The sequence below is a fragment of the Eptatretus burgeri genome, chromosome 15 (genome assembly GCF_056783735.1).
Source record: "Eptatretus burgeri isolate ZD-2024b chromosome 15, Ebu_testis_v1, whole genome shotgun sequence".
NCBI lineage: Eukaryota > Metazoa > Chordata > Myxini > Myxiniformes > Myxinidae > Eptatretus > Eptatretus burgeri.
The window spans coordinates 54,162,081-54,180,814 of record NC_140975.1 but is presented as its reverse complement, the minus strand read 5'-3'; the positions used below and the strand labels follow the sequence as shown (position 1 = coordinate 54,180,814).

The 18,734-nt window shown below is 42.8% G+C and overlaps 1 protein-coding gene across 3 annotated transcripts in view; it reads right to left on the bottom strand.

Annotated features, from left to right (window-relative positions):
• LOC147012190 (solute carrier family 22 member 6-B-like) overlaps positions 1–18,734 on the bottom strand; it is a 49,186-nt gene extending 30,452 nt beyond the window's left edge. Inside the window, exons 1-4 of one of the 3 annotated variants that reach the window (XR_015051505.1) lie at positions 18,234–18,734; positions 17,590–17,693; positions 17,108–17,262; positions 9,856–10,024 (exon numbers count right to left, since the gene is read on the bottom strand). Coding sequence is in view for 2 of the 3 variants with exons in the window: in XM_085856015.1 (XP_085712141.1) it covers positions 9,856–10,024; positions 17,108–17,262; positions 17,590–17,693; positions 18,234–18,635 (830 nt within the window). In the remaining variant the exon portion in view is untranslated. The remainder of the gene's footprint in view (positions 1–9,855; positions 10,025–17,107; positions 17,263–17,589; positions 17,694–18,233) is intronic. The other 2 variants (XM_085856016.1, XM_085856015.1) reach the window with 2 other exon arrangements.

The window sequence follows — 18,734 nt, the reverse complement described above, 5'->3', positions numbered from 1 at the left end:
GTGTGTGTTTGTGTGTGTGTCTGTGTGTGTCTGTGTGTGTTTGTGTGTCTGTGTGTGTTTGTGTGTGTGTCTGTGTGTGTTTGTGTGTGTGTCTGTGTGTGTTTGTGTGTGTGTCAGTGTGTGTGTGCCTGTGTGTGTGTGTCAGTGTGTGTGTGTGTGTTTGTGTGTGTGTCTGTGTGTGTGTGCCTGTGTGTGTCTGTGTCTGTGTGTGTGTGTGTGTGTGTGTCAGTGTGTGTGTCTGTGTGTGTGTGTCTGTGTGTGTCTGTGTCTGTGTGTGTTTGTGTGTGTCTGTGTGTGTGTGTGTGTCTGTGTGTGTGCCTGTGTTTGTGTCTGTGTGTGTGTCTGTGTGTGTGTGCGCCTGTGTGTATTTGTGTCAGTGTGTGTGTGTGTCTGTGTGTGTGTCTGTGTGTGTTTGTGTGTGTCTGTGTGTGTGCCTGTGTGTGTGTGTTTGTGTGTGTGTCTGTGTGTGTCTGTGTGTGTTTGTGTGTCTGTGTGTGTTTGTGTGTGTGTCTGTGTGTGTTTGTGTGTGTGTCTGTGTGTGTTGTGTGTGTGTCAGTGTGTGTCTGTGTGTGTGCCTGTGTGTGTGTCTGTGTGTCTGTTTGTGTTTGTGTGCCTGTGTGTGTGTGTCAGTGTGTGTGTGTGTGTTTGTGTGCCTGTGTGTGTGTCAGTGTGTGTGTGTGTGTGTGTGTGTGTTTGTGTGTGTGTCTGTGTGTGTGTGCCTGTGTGTGTCTGTGTCTGTGTGTGTGTCAGTGTGTGTGTCTGTGTGTGTGCCTGTTTTTGTCTGTGTCTGTGTGTGTGTCTGTGTGTGAGCCTGTGTGTGTGTGTTTGTGTGTGTCTGTGTGTGTGTGCCTGTGTGTGTGTGCCTGTGTGTGTCTGTGTGTGTGTCTGTGTGTGTGTGCGCCTGTGTGTATTTGTGTCAGTGTGTGTGTGTGTGTGTGTCTGTGTGTGTGTGTCTGTGTGTGTTTGTGTGTGTGTGTGCCTGTGTGTGTATCAGTGTGTGTCTGTGTGTGTGCCTGTGTGTTTGTGTGTGTCTGTGTGTGTGCCTGTGTGTGTGTGTCTGTGTGTGTGCCTGTGTGTGTCTGCGTGTGTGTGCCTGTGTGTGTGTCTGTGTGTCAGTTTGTGTGTGTGTGTGTGTGTCTGTGTGTGTGTCTGTGTGTGTTTGTTTGTGTGTGTTTGTGTGTGTCTGTGTGTGTGTCTGTGTGTGTATGTATGTGTTTGTGTGTGTGTGTGTCTGTGTCTGTGTGTGTTTGTGTGTGTGTGCCTGTGTGTGCCTGTGTGTGTGTGACTGTGTGTCTGTGTGTGTCTGTGTGTGTGTTTGTGTGCATGTCTGTGTGTGTGTCTGTATGTGTGTGTCAGTGTGTGTCTGTGTGTGTGTGTGTCTGTGTGTGTTTGTGTGCCTGTGTGTGTGTCTGTGTGTGTTTGTGTGCCTTGTGTGTGTCTGTGTGTGTGTGTGTCAGTGTGTGTGTGTGTGTGTGTGTGTTTGTGTGTGTGTGTCTGTGTGTGTGTGCCTATGTGTGTCTGTGTCTGTGTGTGTGTGTGTCACGTGTGTGTGTGCCTGTGTGTGTGTTTGTGTGTGTTTGTGTGTGTTTTTATGTGTGTGTGTGTGTCTGTGTGTGTGTTTGTGTGTGTGTCTGTGTGTGTTTGTGTGTGTGTTTGTGTGTGTTTGTGTCTGTGTGTGTGTCTGTGTGTGTTTGTGTGTGTGTGTCTGTGTGTGTGTTTGTGTCTGTGTGTGTGTGTCTGTGTGTGTGTCTGTGTGTGTGTGTGTCTGTGTGTGTGTGTGTGTGTGTGTGTGTGTGTGTGTGTGTGTGTGTGTGTGTGTGTGTACCTGTGTGTATAAGGGAGTTTGATTGGGTCCACAACACAATTGGGATCAACTTCATGATGACATACATCCAAAATAACTCGAATTAAAAAAGGAAAAACCAAACTCACACTTCAGTTTCTTATTTAGAATTACAAATCGATATCAGTAATAATAAATTTCACTCCAAATTTATTTTTCACTCCGTAAAAGCAACCACACACAGCACTCAACTTTAATATCAATAGATTAAAACAAGTCGTCAGACGTATGTATGGTAACACAGGGTAGCTACGGTTCGCAGATTAAACAAGTTTTCGTTTAGATAATAAAACGACACCAAATATAATTAGTAAAATAAAATATGAAGAGTAAAAATATTATTTAGAAGATATTTATATAAATGCATTATTAAGCCGGAAAGGCACTCTTCGATGTCATGACGTCACCAGATATGCCTCTGCCCACATTATTACATCATTATGCATACTTGTACCAAGTTTGATTTAAATCCCTGAACCCAGATTCAAAATATTAAATAATTCTGACTGGCAGAACATGCATCCGATCAGGTTGCAATTTAAAACATATATTTTTCATGGCTACTGGATTATAACTGTGACGTTTCATGTCGATTGATGAAGCGGTTCAAGACAAATAATTTTTTTTAAGATTTCCGTTCAATCCAATATGGCTCCCAGACCATGTGACCTATTAATTATTCGTGAACACCCTGGTAACCAAAAGGCTTGGGGCATCATGTGGGTGAACTTTCCCCTTGATCTCTCAAGCCATTCTGGAGAAGTGGATATTTAAACGTTTATTCTTCAAAAATAAATCAGAGCTGCCAAACCATGTGACTAAGATGTCATCGGTGGATAACTTTTTGTTCCTCCTGGATAGCCGATCATACCTGTGAAGTTTCATCTCGCTCAATCTGTTCAGCCATTTTGGAGAAGATTTTTGAAGGTTTTTATGTTAAAAACAATATGGCTGCCGAACCACGTGACCGATGACATTAACAATTTTTTTCCCCCCATCCAATTTAACCCGAGATGACCCTCAAAAAATTTCATACTGATCGGATACAGCGTTCAACATATGCAATTATGCCACCACAACGAAGCCACCTGTAACATCATTAAAAAAAACACTTGTTTCCCAAGGGGAGTACTTCACATGTGCCAAGTTTCCATTTTTTCCATGGAGTGGTTTCAGAGATACTGAGGTCCAAGTTTTTCCTTTTTTCCAAAATGGCTGCCATATCACGTGACCTATAATGTCATAATTATCATGAAAACATTCCACATGAGTAGTTACGCCTGTAGTGAAAATTTTGTGTCGATCGGATAAGCAGTTGTAGAGAAAACAGAGAACAAGCCGGTCGGCGACATGGGTGGTCGCGACATAATTGCATACTAGTCATACAGTTTTGACGGATCGGGCTGAAAATTTTTGACAAAGAGGTTGATTATAGTACGCATAAAAGGCTGGAAGCCGATTTTTGATTTTCGAAAAAATACATCTTTTAGGATTTTTCAAAAATTTCAAAGTCCCGTTGCTAGGCAACGGTGGTGTCCATAGCAACGGTGCGCAAAAGCATAGAACTAGATCCTGGTATGAACCTACCTGTCAAGTTTCATCAAAATCAGTTGATTCCTCTGGCCTCCAGAGCTGTCCATTACATACAAACAAACATACAAGCCGGTAGGCGACATGGGTGGTCGCGACATAATTGCATACTAGTCATACAGTTTTTGACGGATTGGGCTGAAAATCTTTCACAAAGAGATTGATTATAGTGTGCATAAAAGCCTGGAAGCCGATTTTTGATTTTCTAAAAAATTAATTTTTTATGATTTCAATTTTTTTAAAGTCCCCTTGCTAGGCAACGGTGGTGTCCATAGCAACGGTGCTCAAAAGCATAGAACTAGATTCTGGTATGAACCTACCTGTAAAGTTTCATCAAAATCGTTGACTCCTCTGGCCTCCAGAGCTGTCCATTACATACAGACATACAAACAAACATACAGACAAGCCGGTAGGTGACATGGCTCCTCGCTCTAGATGGAAAGCTGGCCGAAGCGACTAGCCAATATTCATGTACATGCTATCAATCAATTTCATTCTTTGACAATCGAATGGCCACGGCACGATGATCAGAGTACAAATTAGCGAAAGTTAGAGTATGCATGTATCGGAGATTTTCGTAATTTGTATATTGTTCAGGAATCAGTACATGATCCAGCTGAGCAGCGCCACGTGTCTGTCCATGATGGGAAGGAATGAGGTTAAATTGAGTGCAGAAAGCTTCATTTTTGTGTACATGCTAGCCACATTGTACACATTTCACCCGAGTTTCATCAAAATCAGACTCTTTCTCTTAGAGATATTTGCAATTAACAGTTTCTGAAATGTTCGACATGTACTCGCCCAAAACCTATCTCCTCCTACAAATATTTTTTGTTAGGGCTGCAAGTTGGCATGAAGGGAGCTCGATAGATTGCGCACAGAACTCTAAGCTTCGATTTTTCGATTTATTTTTGATTTTTTCGATTTTTGACAACTTTAAAGGGCCGTTGCTATGCCGTTGCTGGGGCCCGGGGTCCCATATTCGAAAGCACATGATTCCCAGAAATATTGGTCCTACCTACCAAATTTCATTGGAATCGATTGAGTGGTTTAGCCCCGAGGCTTGACCAAATTTTCGCGGACAGATAAACAGATGGAAATGTCCAGAATAAGGGTGCTCTAGAGCGGAGCGAGCAGCCAACAGACAGATGGAAAAAGTGAAAATAAGGGTACTCTAGCGACCACCCAATTATCACAGCCCTCTTAGTTTGCGCCCAGAAACCCGCTTTGTGAAATTTCAGGCATGTTTCCAAAGAGACTCTAACAAATGGCAGCCCTGGTAATTCTATTTATCTATTCGCTAAAGATTTTATTTTTTTATATGATGCTGTAAGACATTCTCCTTGGGCACAAAAAAATAACAGGTCCCTCGCAGGTCCAGTTTCGGAGGTATTGATTTTTTTTGTACAGTCCACAATAAGTGTACGATGTACGATAAAGTATATTAGCTGTTGCTAAGCAACGGAGGTGTGCATAGCAACCATTCATTTTTGTGTACATGCCAGCCACATTGTACACATTTCACCCAAGTTTCATCAAAATCAGACTCTTTCTCTTTGAGATATTCGCAATTAACCATTTCTGAAATGTTCTGAAATTCTGAAATTAACCATACTTGCCCAAAACCTATCTTCTCCTTCAAATATTTTTTGTTAGGGCTGCAAATTGGCATGAAAGTTGCTAGATAGATTGCGCACAGAACTCTAAGCTTCGATTTTTCGATTTTATTTGTTTTCGATTTTTTCACCACTTTAAAGGGCCGTTGCTATGCCGTAGCTAGGGCCCGGGGTCCCATATTCGAAAGCACATGATTCCCAGAAATAATTGTCCTACCTACCAAATTTCATTGGAATCGGTTGAGTGGTTTAGCCCCTAGGCTTGACCAATGTTTCGCAGACAGACAGACAGATGGAAATGTCCAGAATAAGGGTGCTCTAAGAGCAGCCAATGCTCTAGCGAGCAGCCAACAGACGGAAAAAGTGAAAATAAGGGTACTCTAGCGACCACCCAACAAGCCGGTAGGCGACATGGTGGTCGCTACATAATTGCATACTAGTCATACAGTTTTTGATGGATCGGGCTGAAAATTTTTGACAAAAAGGTTGATTATGGTGCGCATAAAAGTCTGGAAGCCGATTTTTGATTTTCGAAATTTTTTTTTTTTAGAATTTTTCAAAGATTTCAGTCCCGTTGATAGGCAACGGTGGTGTCCATAGCAACGGTGCTCAAAAGCATAGAACTAGATTGAGGTATGAACCTACCTGTCAAGTTTCATCGAAATTGGTTGACTCCTCTGGCCTCCAGAGCTGTCCATTACAAACAGACAGACATACAGACAGATGGAAAAAGTGAAAATATGGGTACTCTTGCGGCCACCCAACAACGGTACTCCTGCGACCACCCAACAGACATACAAACATACATACAGATAGACGGAAAAAGTGAAAATAAGGGTACTCTAGCAACCACCCAAAATTAGCATGGACGAACGTACGTACGTAAGTATGTACACTCGTATGGACATACATACGTAATACAACCAGAAAACAAAATGTCACTGGCAACTTCGTGACCTCTGTAATTTAACATCACAACCCTGTCCAAATGTTGTCACCCAAATTTGGTAGCATTCTGACTAGTGGTTCTGAAGAAGAAGATTTTAAAGGGAGTTAATGCATTTTTCCCAAAAGTTGACCAAGTCGGCCATTGGGACACACTTCCGGTCATGTGATCAAATCAGCCTGCACAATTTATCATCAGGACCAAATTCCAATGTTGTAACACAGATTTGGTAGCATTCTGAATGGTGGATCAGGAGAAGAAGATTTTGGAAGGAATTTGCGGGACCGTCATTTTGACACACTTCCGTTCACGAGATCAGCATGGCCTCCGGAATTTAACATCAGGACTCTGTCATAATGTTGTAACCCAAATTTGGTGGCATTCTGACCAGTTGGTCTGGAGAAGAAGATTTTTGAAGAAATTTTCTCTAAGTCGGAAATTTTGACCTACTTAAAAGCATGTGACCAGAACGAGCTTGAACAAGTAACAAAATTGCTACTTTGCAATTACTGCCAACTTTCAGCTGGATTGGCCCAGAAATTTGGCCGGAGAAGTCGAAATAGGAAACGGATCGCTGGACGGATGGTGTGCGATAACACCTTATCTGGAATTAAAATTGCAGATAAGCTAAAAATCTATATAATTTAAACCATTTTCAGTGGTTACTTGGAGACAGGACAACACGTGGAAATCCGTTAGGATGAGAGAGTGAGGTGGTGTGGGGGAGTGAGGAAGAAGGGGGAAGCGAGGAGGGGAGTGAGGAGTGGTGTGGAAATGGAAAGCAGCATGAGGAGAGGGCAAGGGAAGGCAGCGTGAGGGGAGTACAAGGAAAGGCAGTGTGAAAGGAGGGTTCGTCTGGAGATAACCACCATCTGGAAACATCCAGAGATAACCACCGTCTGGACATAACCACCATCCAGGTACGTCAGGGGAAGGCAGCTTGAAGGGAGGGCAAGGTAAGGCAGTGTGAGGGAAGGGTCTTTCCGGACCACCGTCTGGACACGTTCGAAGATAACCACCGGCCGGACGATGGGTATACTAAGAGGGGGAGGGGTGGAGAAAAAAAGAGTGGCCGGGGGGTGGACGAGTGAGGAGCTAGGGAGATCGAGTAGGCGTGGGGAAGCAAGGAAGCATGTGGGGGAGCAAGGGGGTGGGGTAGCAAGAACAGTGAGGGAGTGATGAGGAGTGGGGAGGGGGTAAGGAGGGTGGGGGAAGGGAAAGCAGTGTAAAGGGAGGGGAAAGAAGTGTGAGGGGAGGGAGGGTAGGTAGCACGATGGGAGGGCAAGGAAAGGCAATGTGAGGGGAGGGTCCAACTGGACATATCCACCATCTGGACACGTCCAGAGATAATCACCATCTAGAAATAATTACTGTCCAGACACATATGGAGATAACCACCGTCTGGACATAACTACCATTCGATATGTGCGGAGGTAACCACCATTCATATACGTGCGGAGGTAACCACCATTCAGAAATGTGCGGAGGTAACCAACATCCAGATATGTGCGGAGACAGAAAGAGAGAAAGAGGTGAGTGAGGATGCTGGACGTGGTGGAGAAAGGATGGGACAAAAAGAGAGAGGGATTGGGGTAATGCGGGTATTGTAAAAAGTTGGACATCATTATCACCAAAACCGCTCAACAAAAAAAATTGAAACTTGCCCAATGTCATCAACTCCCCATGGGGTACATAGAGTGACAACGATGACATCATCAGTAAAGTATTATTCCAGCCATAATTGGTTGAATTGAAATCTTTATCCAAAAAAAATCTGAAACTTCATATATCTGATCTATGACCCAAAGTAAGCGAAGCATTAAATTGATGACGTTTTTAACCTATGCCAAAAAACTATGACATAATAGTATAGGCTGCATGTGGGTAAATAGGCCATAATAGCAGTGGGTCATAATAGTCGCATGTTCATTTAAAGATGGTATTTTTGTTCAGAATGAATGTGCGAGGCGAGACAATGCACTCCATGAGTGACATTCCAGTTACCCTCAACAAAGGAGAGGGGATTGTATTTGGGTCCATTTGTTTGTCTGTTTGTCTGTTTGTTTGTTTGTCTGTCTGTCTGCCTGTTTAATTGTCGGCACAGATCTTTTGTGTTTTTCTCTGCTACTACTTGTTAAATATGATCCAAATTTTTCACCATTTGTGCGACTACACATGGAGAATGTTGTACTGATAAATATGACGTCATCGGTCGCGTGGTGTGGCAGCCATATTGGAAAAACGGGGAAAATTTGGACCTCTGTATCTTTGAAACCGCACCAAGAAAAAAATTGAAACTTCGCAAATAGCAAGTACTCCTCGTGTGGAATAAGGGACTTTTTATGACATCATAGGTGTCCTCATTATGACGTTATATTTGCATATGAAGAATGCCACATCTGATCAGTATGAAAATTTTTGAGTGACATCTCGGGATAAAATGGTGAAGAAGAAAAATTAATTTCATGATGTCATTGGTCACGTGATTCGGCAGCCATATTGGTTAAAATAAAAAAAAAACCTTCAAAAATCTTCTTTGAAGTGGCTGAACAAATCGAGGCGAAATTTACACGTATGACTGCCTGTCCATGAGGAAGAAAAAAGTTCACACATATGATGTCATTGATCACATGGTTTGGCAGCCATATTGGATTTACCCTCAAACCTATAAAAATCTTCTTCTCCTGAATGGCTGGACAAATCGATGGGAAACTTCACTCAAGTGTTCCCCAAGTCATGGATGTACAAGAATGTTCAGGAATAAATTGATAGGTCACATGGTTTGGCAGCCATATTGGATTGAAAAAATATTAAATAATGTTTTCGCTGGAACCGCTTAATCAATCGACGTGAAACTTCACATTTATAATCTAGTAGAGATGGGGAATACATGTTATAAATTTCAACTTGATCGGACACATGGTTTGGCAGACATATTGGATTTACCCTCAAACCCCAAAAAAATAAAATACACCACTCGATATAAGTCCTGGTGAGGGTCTGCAATCTCTGATTGCTCTTTTTCTTCTTCTAATATGCAATGTTTTCATGGGTAATTCTGAGTGGCTAAAGCCTTCTTTGATTTAAAAACAACTCCACATCCCTGACCAATCTCCACAAAAGTTTGTGTACATGCTGGAGGTACCAGTGTCGGGTCATTGACACAACCCCCAATGACAATTCTCAGTATGTATGTGGGTTTCTACGTCTGAAAATCAAGAAACTGACCTCAAACAAGGAAATGAGGACATTTGGCTCACCATTGCCATGGTGCACTCTTGAGTTAATTTTTTGCTACAGCTTTAAACATTAATCTTCTTCATGGTTTACCAACGTCTAAATAACCTGATCTTGATTGGGTGATCCAGCTTGATATATATATATATATATATATATATATATATATATATATATATATATATATATATATATATATATATATATATATATATATATATATATATATATATATATATACACATACATTCAATGAAATGCAAGTAACTAATGAAATAGGAGACTTTTGATCCCTCATTCCTTCGTTATATCAACACCACATAAAATGCAATCTATCAGTTTATCAGCTGAATTTTTATGAGGGATGAAGAGGTGGAGGGAGGAGTTGAGAAAGGGAGTGGGAGGACAGGAAAGAACATTTGTTTTTTGAAGTACATTGCATTAACTTATCCACACTAAACATGCAGAAAGTGCCGATATCATGTATTTCAAAAAGAAAAAAAGTAAATTCATGATGATGTAATAGATATTTCCTTTTTTGAAGGTAGTGAACTAACTTCTACAAAAGGAATTTTTTTTCGTGATTCAGAAACTCTTTCATCATTCAAAAAGCATTAACTAACCAGCCAATGAGAAAGAAGAAGATGTAGGGTACAGATGCAGCCAGCTGAAGATAACGCCAGTCACGGATGCCATAGGCGAACCCCGCCAGTGTGAACTGTCCAAATGTGTAACAATACCCGGCAAATGAAGTGAAATGAACACGATGATTAGTGTCCAGCCACTCGAGGCCTGAAAATTTTATGCAAAAGAAAAACTTATATGAGGGTATATCCAAGGAAATTTAAACACATTTGGCTATTTTGCCACTCATGCCTGTGCTCTATCAACACCACATCAATGCAATCAATCAGTTTATACATTTAATTTAATTGTGGGTGGTGTGGGGAGAGGGAGAAAGGGATAGGAAGGAGAGCAGTGGACAGGCACAGGAATATCACCAGGCCAGTGTTTAAAAACGCAAGAGCTGTATATTCAAGAACGACATAAAGGAATGGAAGGACAGCCTAAATGTATGAGCCTCAGAGCTGTCTCACCAGGGTTGGAATGTAAACACACTAAGAACTGTCACACTGGCGTTGTGAGAGCAATAATACATGAATTTGTGCGCTGCCGTGTGTCTGGACGTTAGACCCAATGTTCCTTCTGTTAGTATTATTTGGCAGACCACAAAGATTCCATGGTGTCCTCGGTGAAGATCAGGGAAGTTATCGCCAGCACTCTGAAAACTCAACATTACATTACATTACTTCAGAATTGCTCCACATTACAAATCCCATTCACCTTCAACTGGTCAGCCGCTAAGTCAGGTCAGGTATGGGAGCATGCGGAGAGAAACACGTCACTGCGTCCACTTTCCGTCGGGACTCCAGGGGCCTCCGTCTGGCCATCCCCAGGCAGATGCCTGGCCCATCCCCATCTCATTGAGATGCTGACCAACCTTCTGCAAGCACGAGGTACATGGTTGGCCCATTCGCCTCCTCCACTCACGAGGCTCTCTCGCTGAGAGAACCTGGTGAGCAGGATTAGCGTCAGGAAATCCAGCCACATGTCCATACAGCCGAAGCTGACGCTCACGGACAAGGCAAGTAACAAATCTCATTTGAGTCGCCCTCTCAGCATCCACTGATTGGATATAAAGTCCAACTAGTGATAGCCAAGGATTCGCCGAAGAGACCGAGTACCAAAGGAATTACGTCTCCATTTCAGATCCCTGGTCAGAGTCCAAGTCTCACATTAATAGAGCAAGACGGGGAGCACCAAGGACCTGAAGACTCGGACTTTCATCCTCCCGCACTGATTCCAACAGTGCCACATCCCATGACCAAGTGAATCCACGACTCCCCAGGCCCGACCCAGATGTTTATTGACCTCTGACTCACAGCCAGCAGAGAGATGAATATCACTGCCAAGGTAAGTGAATCTCTCCGTGACCTCAACATCCTCACCACAAACAGACACAGACAGGACAGCAGCATCCAAGATGTCACCGAAAGCCTCGATCTTAGTTTTGACCCACGAAACCCATAATCCCAGTGGCTCCGACTCCTCATTCAGCACCTCGAGGGCCCCCAAAAGGGTATCTAGTCTCGGCAAAGATGACTGCATCATCTGCAAAATCAGGGTCAGAGATCTTGACATTCACAAATTATGCTCCACAGCTTGATCTCTCCAACATCCTCCCCAGAATCCAGTCCATACAAGCTTTGAAAAGTGTGGGGGCCAGTACACACTGCTGAAGAATTCCAGTAACAACTAGAAATAAGTCAGAGATGTTATCACCACACCACACAGCACTCTCTGTACCAGAGTTTAGTTCAGAAATCAAATTGGTCAGTTTTGGTGGCACCGCAGAAAGACTGAGAATCCGACAGAGGGTATCCCGATTCAATGAATTAAACCGTTTGTGGAGATCAACAAAGGCTGTGAGCAGCCCCTGCCGAAACTCTCCACTGCGTTCGGTGAAGACCCAAAGAGCCAGGATATAGTCAATCATTGACCTCTTTGGTGTAAAGCCTGACTGCTCTGGGTGCTGGTGCTCAAGCAGATGGTGGGGAACCCTATCAACAATTATCCGAGCAAAGACCTTGCCCAGCACTGAGAGCAGTGTCTCCCATCGGAAGTTATTGCAGTACTGGTGATCACCCTTCCCTTTACAGAGAGGAACAACAAGAAACTTCTTCCAGTCAGTTGGGACGATGCCTCTGTTCGAGGCAGAGCACAGAACTGCATGCAACAACATGAGTACAGTATTTCCACCAGCCTTGAGAAGACCAGCATGGATGACACAGATCCTAGGAGCTTTACCTCATTTCAACAGGTTCACAGCAGCCTGTATTTCTACAAAGGAAGGTGGATCACAGTTGATTGAAGGGTCAGAAATAGGCATAGTATCACCCCTGACATCCATCTCGACAGCTGGTGAATCAGCCTGGCACAGACTCTCAAAGCTACTGGCCCATTGGGCCTTCACTTCGGACTCCTCTGTCAACAGCCCACCATCCTCCGCTCGAACTGCAATACACCTTGAGACGGGCTTGGAGGAATACAATGCATAAATTCCCCTGGTAAGCAGGATGAGAATCACTTGACCACAGGTGATGCTCCACCCCCTCACAGATTCCTCGCATATATGGCTCCTTGTCCACCCTTCGTGCATATACAGTTTTACGCCTCAACTCCCTGTACAGCTCAGCTCTGCCATTCAGCCTGGCCCTGCGACTCTGGTCAATGGTATCCAGTGTCCCTTGAGAGACAAAATTCTTCTTCACCCTCCGGTGAGTTCCACGACATCTACTGGCAACATCAAGGACAGTGGTCTTGAAGGCACTCCATAACTGTTTCAGGACTCCCCAAAACACCCACACCCCTCAAATCCCCACTCAGCCTGTTTGCAAACTCCTCAGCTACCCTCTCAACCTTGAGCTTGCCAACATCTAGCCAAGGCTGGGATGGTAACATTCTCCTAGATTTATGCTGCAACGTCAGAATTGCTACAACAAGTCGGTGGTCAGTATTGAGGAACTGAGCATTACGGTAGACCCTGCAGTTCTGTATCATCCTCCAGCGACCATCAATGAGCACATGGTAAATCTCCTTTGCCGCACCACCACCGTTGAAATACCAAGTCCAGCGATGAGTCATCGGGCGCTGAAACCCCGAACTTGCCAGCCAAAGTCCATGACTTCTTGCAAAGTCAATGAACCCTCCGATGAATCCAGTCCTGGTTTATAGTTATTCTGGTTTACAGTTTCAAACCCACACACGTCTCTAAACCATCCCTTTCTGTTCCAGTCGATGCATTGAAATCCCCCAAGACTAGAAGAGTGTCTCACTTGAGGCACTGATCAACCACAGACTCAAGCATGGCATACAATGCATCCTTCACGGTGAGATCGCTCGCCTCAGTCGGAGCATGTACAGAGACCAGGAAATTATACCCAAGGAGTGATGAATCCTTCATCTCATAATACGCTCGTTGACCAGTGTTACCTGAATTATCATTGGAGTCAGCATATTGAACACAGCTACAGCAACTCCTTGGGCATGGTAACCATCAGAGTGACCAGACTAAAAGTCAGTGTAACCACCCACCATGATCTCGCCACTCTCTGGTCTCTGAACCTCAGAGAGTGCTGTAATACTGAAGTCCAAATGCTTTAGCTCAATTGATAACAGAGACAGGTGATCATCCTCTCTTCGGGAAAGGATATTCGAGACACCCACCCGAAGGGACCGTCTCAGGTTAACCCAAGAACACCACCGACTGTTGCACGACACCTCAGCACAACTCTGCCACACACCACCGCAATCTGACCCAGGAAATGTATCCCATGCTTTTCCTCCTATTGTCAAGGAATGGGGGTCCTGAAGGCTTTGCCCCAATCCTGTTATCTAGTGAGCTGCCCTGCCAAGGGCAGCAGCACAGGAAGTACTCCCACAGAGTGCGTTTTCAGTTTTCTTTGCATTTGTGTGTTTTGCGGAATGAAGTGTTTTACGGTGGCCGGAGTTAAAATCCTGCCACCAACCTCCTCAAAAAAAAAGTAACCCAACTGTAGGAGGACGTCCGCAGACACATTTGGGCACTAGATATGGATGGCCGTTGGCTCACAAAGTGCTCCTCCGCCCTTTGACAGGTTTTTTTGTTAATCCTGCTGGGTGTCCATATCCATACAACCTTCGCACCAGAAAACCTGGTGGGGGAGATGGTTTTGGCACTGCCAAACCCGACCATGAAACAGGTTAATACAGATTTACATGGTACCTGTAGCAAGTCACAGATGTAATCTGGCCTGACCTGACAATAAGTGAAAGATAATCATAAATAATAATAACAATAATAATAATAACAAAAACTAGAACTGCCACGATGTAACTGCTGGCAGTGATGACCGGGTACCCAGACATCCACCTTTGATACAACATGAGACTTAAATAATAGTCACAAAGTTTCCCTTTGATAGGATAAGTGGTTGCAGAGAAAACATTATTTAATAGTGATACAAATCCAGCCCTGCTTCGAGACAGCGAGGAGCAGACGAGTTACGAACCGGGTAGCACAAAGTGTTCAATTTAGTTATTACGTATGCAGTTAGCCCTTTTTCCTGGTGACATTGTTGGAATCAATTGAATTGCTATTCCTGTACCCTCAAACACACGCATGTGCAGCCAAGTGAACCTTCTGGAAAAAAAACAAATCTAAAAGTTCTCTGATTCAAACAATTTAATAATTCTGGCTGCCAAACCTCGTGGCCAATCAGGTTAAACTTTTAAACCTATGTTTCACATGTTGGCGAGATAATAATTTTGAAGTTTCACATATATTGACACAGCGGTTCCAGAGTAAATATTAGTTAATATTTCCCCTTAAATTAAACATGGCTGCCAAACCATGGGGCCGATCGAGTTGAAATTTCAAGCCTTCATTTCACACGTCTGTTCCATGATAACTCTGAAGTTTCACATTTATTGATGCAGTAGTTCCAGAATAAACATTAATTAATATTTTTCCTTCGCTCCAATATGGCTGCCTAACGATGTGTCGTACATCAAATGGATATAAAGTCCAAGTAGGGGGGGAGAACTTTTTGTTCGTCATGGAGAGGCGGTTATACATGTGGAGTTTCGCCTCGATCTGTTCAGCCGTTTCAGAGAGGAAGACTTTTAAAGTTATTAATTTTCAATCCAATATGGCTGCTGTACCATGCGACCTATTACAACATAAATTTAAATTCTCCCTCTAATGGGGAAGTGGATTATGCTTCTCAAGTTTCATGTTGATCGGACAAGGTGTGTTTTTCTATCCAAGATGGCCTCCCGACCATGTGACTTGTGACATGATAATTTTTACCCTATATGCAGGCATGGGGGTAGATTATAGTTGCCAAGTTTCGCTTCGATGGGTTATGTGGTGCCAGAGAAAACATTATTTAATACAATTCTTGAATCCAACATGGCTGCCAAACCATGTGACCTATCAATTAGAAATTAACAAACTTATATTCGCTACTCGTGTGCAATATGTATGTTAAGTTTCCCCTTGATCTGTTTGCCCTTGATCTGACCAGCCATTCTGGAGAAGTAGATGTATGAAGGTTTTAGGGTAAATTCAATATGGCCACCAAACCATGTGACCTATCAATTAGAAATTAACAAACTTGTGAAAGGATGTCCTGGGGAAAGTGTGTGTGGACTTTTGCCTCAATCTGTCCAGCCGTTCTGGAGAAGAAGATTAAAAAAAAATTATTCATTTTCAATCCAAGATGGCTGAGGAACCATGTGCCCTATGACATAATAAATTTATATTCTGCCTCCAATGGTGTTGTGGAACACGTGTGTGAAGTTTCATGTTAATTGGATAAGGTGCATTTCTATCCAAGATGGCCACCAAACCATGTGACTTGTGATGTCATACTTTTTACCATGTATGCAGACATGATGGAGGATGACAGTGGCAAATTTTTGCTTCGACATATTCAGTAGTTCCAGAGAAAACATTATTTAATATTTTTTCTTAAATCCGACTTGGCTGCCAAACCATGTGACCTATCAATTATTCATAAACAAACTTATATCCCCTATGCGTGCAGAATAGACTTGTGAAGTTTCCCCTTGATCTGACCAGCCATTCTGGAGATGTTTGAAGATTTTAAGGTCAATTCAATATGGCCACCAAACTATGTGGCCTATCAATAAGAAATGAACAAACTTGTAAAATAATATCATGTGGAATATTTGTGTCAAGTTTCACCTCAATCTGTCCAGCCGTTCTGGAGATTTTTTTTCAAAACAAGATGGCTGCCGAACCGTCATCGATGACGTCACTATAATTTTTTTCTATGGTGAATTGTGTCGATGGTGCTCAAGAAATTTCAGATTTTTCCCATGCAGTGTTCTACTTGACGAATTTTCACTGGGATACCGCTTCACCGATGACGTCATGAAAAATCATCCGTGTTCCGCATAGTGAGCTTATTAAAATGTATGAAGCAAAAAAAATTTCCATTGCAATGTTTCAGAAATACAGAGGTCCAAAGTTTATCGGTTTTTTCAAGATGGCGCCCGTACCACGTAACCTATGACGTCATAATTATCGATGAAGTATGTATCAAAAAAGATACATCCTATGGTGAAAATGTCGTGTCGGTCGGACTTACCGTTCCCGAGAAAATTATTTTTAAAGCGAAAAAGCCCAGAAATTGCTGGTGGAAAAAGAAAAATAATAAATAAACAGAAGAAAAACAATAGGTTACCCAGTCGATTTGACTGGGTACCGTAATAAATAGAAGAAAAACAATAGGTTACCCAGTCCATTTGACTGGGTACCCTAATAAACAAGAAAAACAATAGGTTACCCAGTCCAGTTGACTGGGTACCCTAATAAACAGAAGAAAAACAATAGGTTACCCAGTCCATTTGACTGGGTAGTGGGTACCCAAATAATAATGATAAATGTTCCCTGACAGAGAGAGGTTCATCACAAGAGGAGGCCTTTCAGCCCATCAAGCCTGCACAATGGCTGCCAACTTATAGTTGGTTGTCAGTCTGTGCTCTATCCTTTTTAAATACTGAGCATCAAGCAAGGAAGCAGCACAAACAATTTTTGAATTATTTGGTATGATTGGGCTAGGGTTATAACTGCTGACCTCTCCGACTCAGATTGGACGCTCCTGCCATTGAGGTTTCGAATGTGATTAAATGGACAAAAAAATTTTTATGACCAAAAATGTTCCAAGGACAACCCCATCAGAAGGTTGGAATAATTGAGGCCTTTTCGAGTCGTGGTCCGATATATTGGCCTCTGGGTTATCTCACCCAAAGAAAAGGAATTTAGCACAGATCCAGAGAGAAATGCACCAGTGAAGAAACGCGCCAGCATGTAGATGTCCACGTTTGGAGCGAAAGCAGCGCAGATGCCGCCGATGCCCACGAGAAGGTGATTTGCCAACATCACAGATCGTCGTCCAAACCTGTACAAGGAAAAAAAAAAAAAACAAGCCAAAGTATTTTCTCTTCCAAAACGATTAGTCAAGAGAGCGAATTAAATGGAAATCAAAGATCCCATATTGTCAGTCGTGTAAATTGTATATTTTCATGTTTGAACTAACATTTTCATCGTGGTCAATTTCAGGGTTTCTTGAAGCAATTTTATTGGTCAATTTGTCAGCCTTATATGAACGATCAGTTGTATGTAGCTGAACATTGATAAGAGTGGAAGATGCCTGCTGACCCTGGGTGAGGTGATTGTTATTGTAAACAACATACGAAGGAAAATAAAGATTTATCTTGAGTCTTACTTATCTGCCAAAGTTCCTGCGATGATTGCTCCAACCAGTACGCCTCCCATGTACACTGACTGAGCCATTTGTTTCAGCATTTGCGTGTCGCACACCACGTCCCACTGAATGCAGAGAGGGTTTGGTGAGGTATGTATGTGTGATCCTTCTTCAAGATAACTTTCAATCCAATTAATTTGGCTGTACTCTTTCCAGAGAGACCATTGCTGCATGCCAAAGCAGTCTTTAGCCAGAATATATACTGGGTGAGTTTGTCATTGCCCTGCCCAGTGGTTGTACAGGAATTTGCCCAAGGTAGCTTACGTACAATGGTCTTCTTTCTGTAAAAGGTAGCATTGGAAGCTTAACGTCTACGAGTGAAAGGTAGCAGGTGGGATAGCAAGCTTAATATCCCCTCCAGGTGGCTCAGTTTGTCCGAAGTCAAACCTGGTGTTATCTTATGTTTATATATATATATATATATATATATATATATATATATATATATATATATATATATATATATATATATATATATATATATATATATATATATATATATATATACATGGGTGAGCACTCTTCCACAAGCCTTGCAACATGTCGAAGAACAACAAAGGACGGCACAAAATTTACAATAACTCATGAAAACGACGCAGTTTTACCTCTGTGATGATGGTGGATGAGAACGAGCTGGAGTCAAACTCCCATCCATCAACACAGCCCTCAATCTCCGTGAGATTTGACACATCTGCAGAGCCGTTAAGCATCAGCTGCCATTGCGGTTGGACATACCGGCTGCAGCTGCTGAGAGAGTCTTGTTCCCAGGGAATGGCGACCCTCAGGAGGGTCTCCTTGGTCAGATTCCACAGGGCGTCTTGGGGAGCATAGAGAGACGCATTTTCCAGCCACGGTATTCGGCAATGGTGGTGGGGAGTCGCGGCAGAAAAGTTCTGCATGAGGTTATGACTGGCAAGCATCAATATGGGAAAAACCAGAAGAACGACATGGATAATTTGAAAACGTCCGGCTATTCCAACCATTTGGAGAATTTCGGAGAAAGCCATTTCAGCAAATCAAGTTTTAACACCATTCACAAGTGAAGCTGAAACGGTCATATTCTTTACTCCTGACGATCTGCACTTAATGAAAGCTCAAGGGAAGTC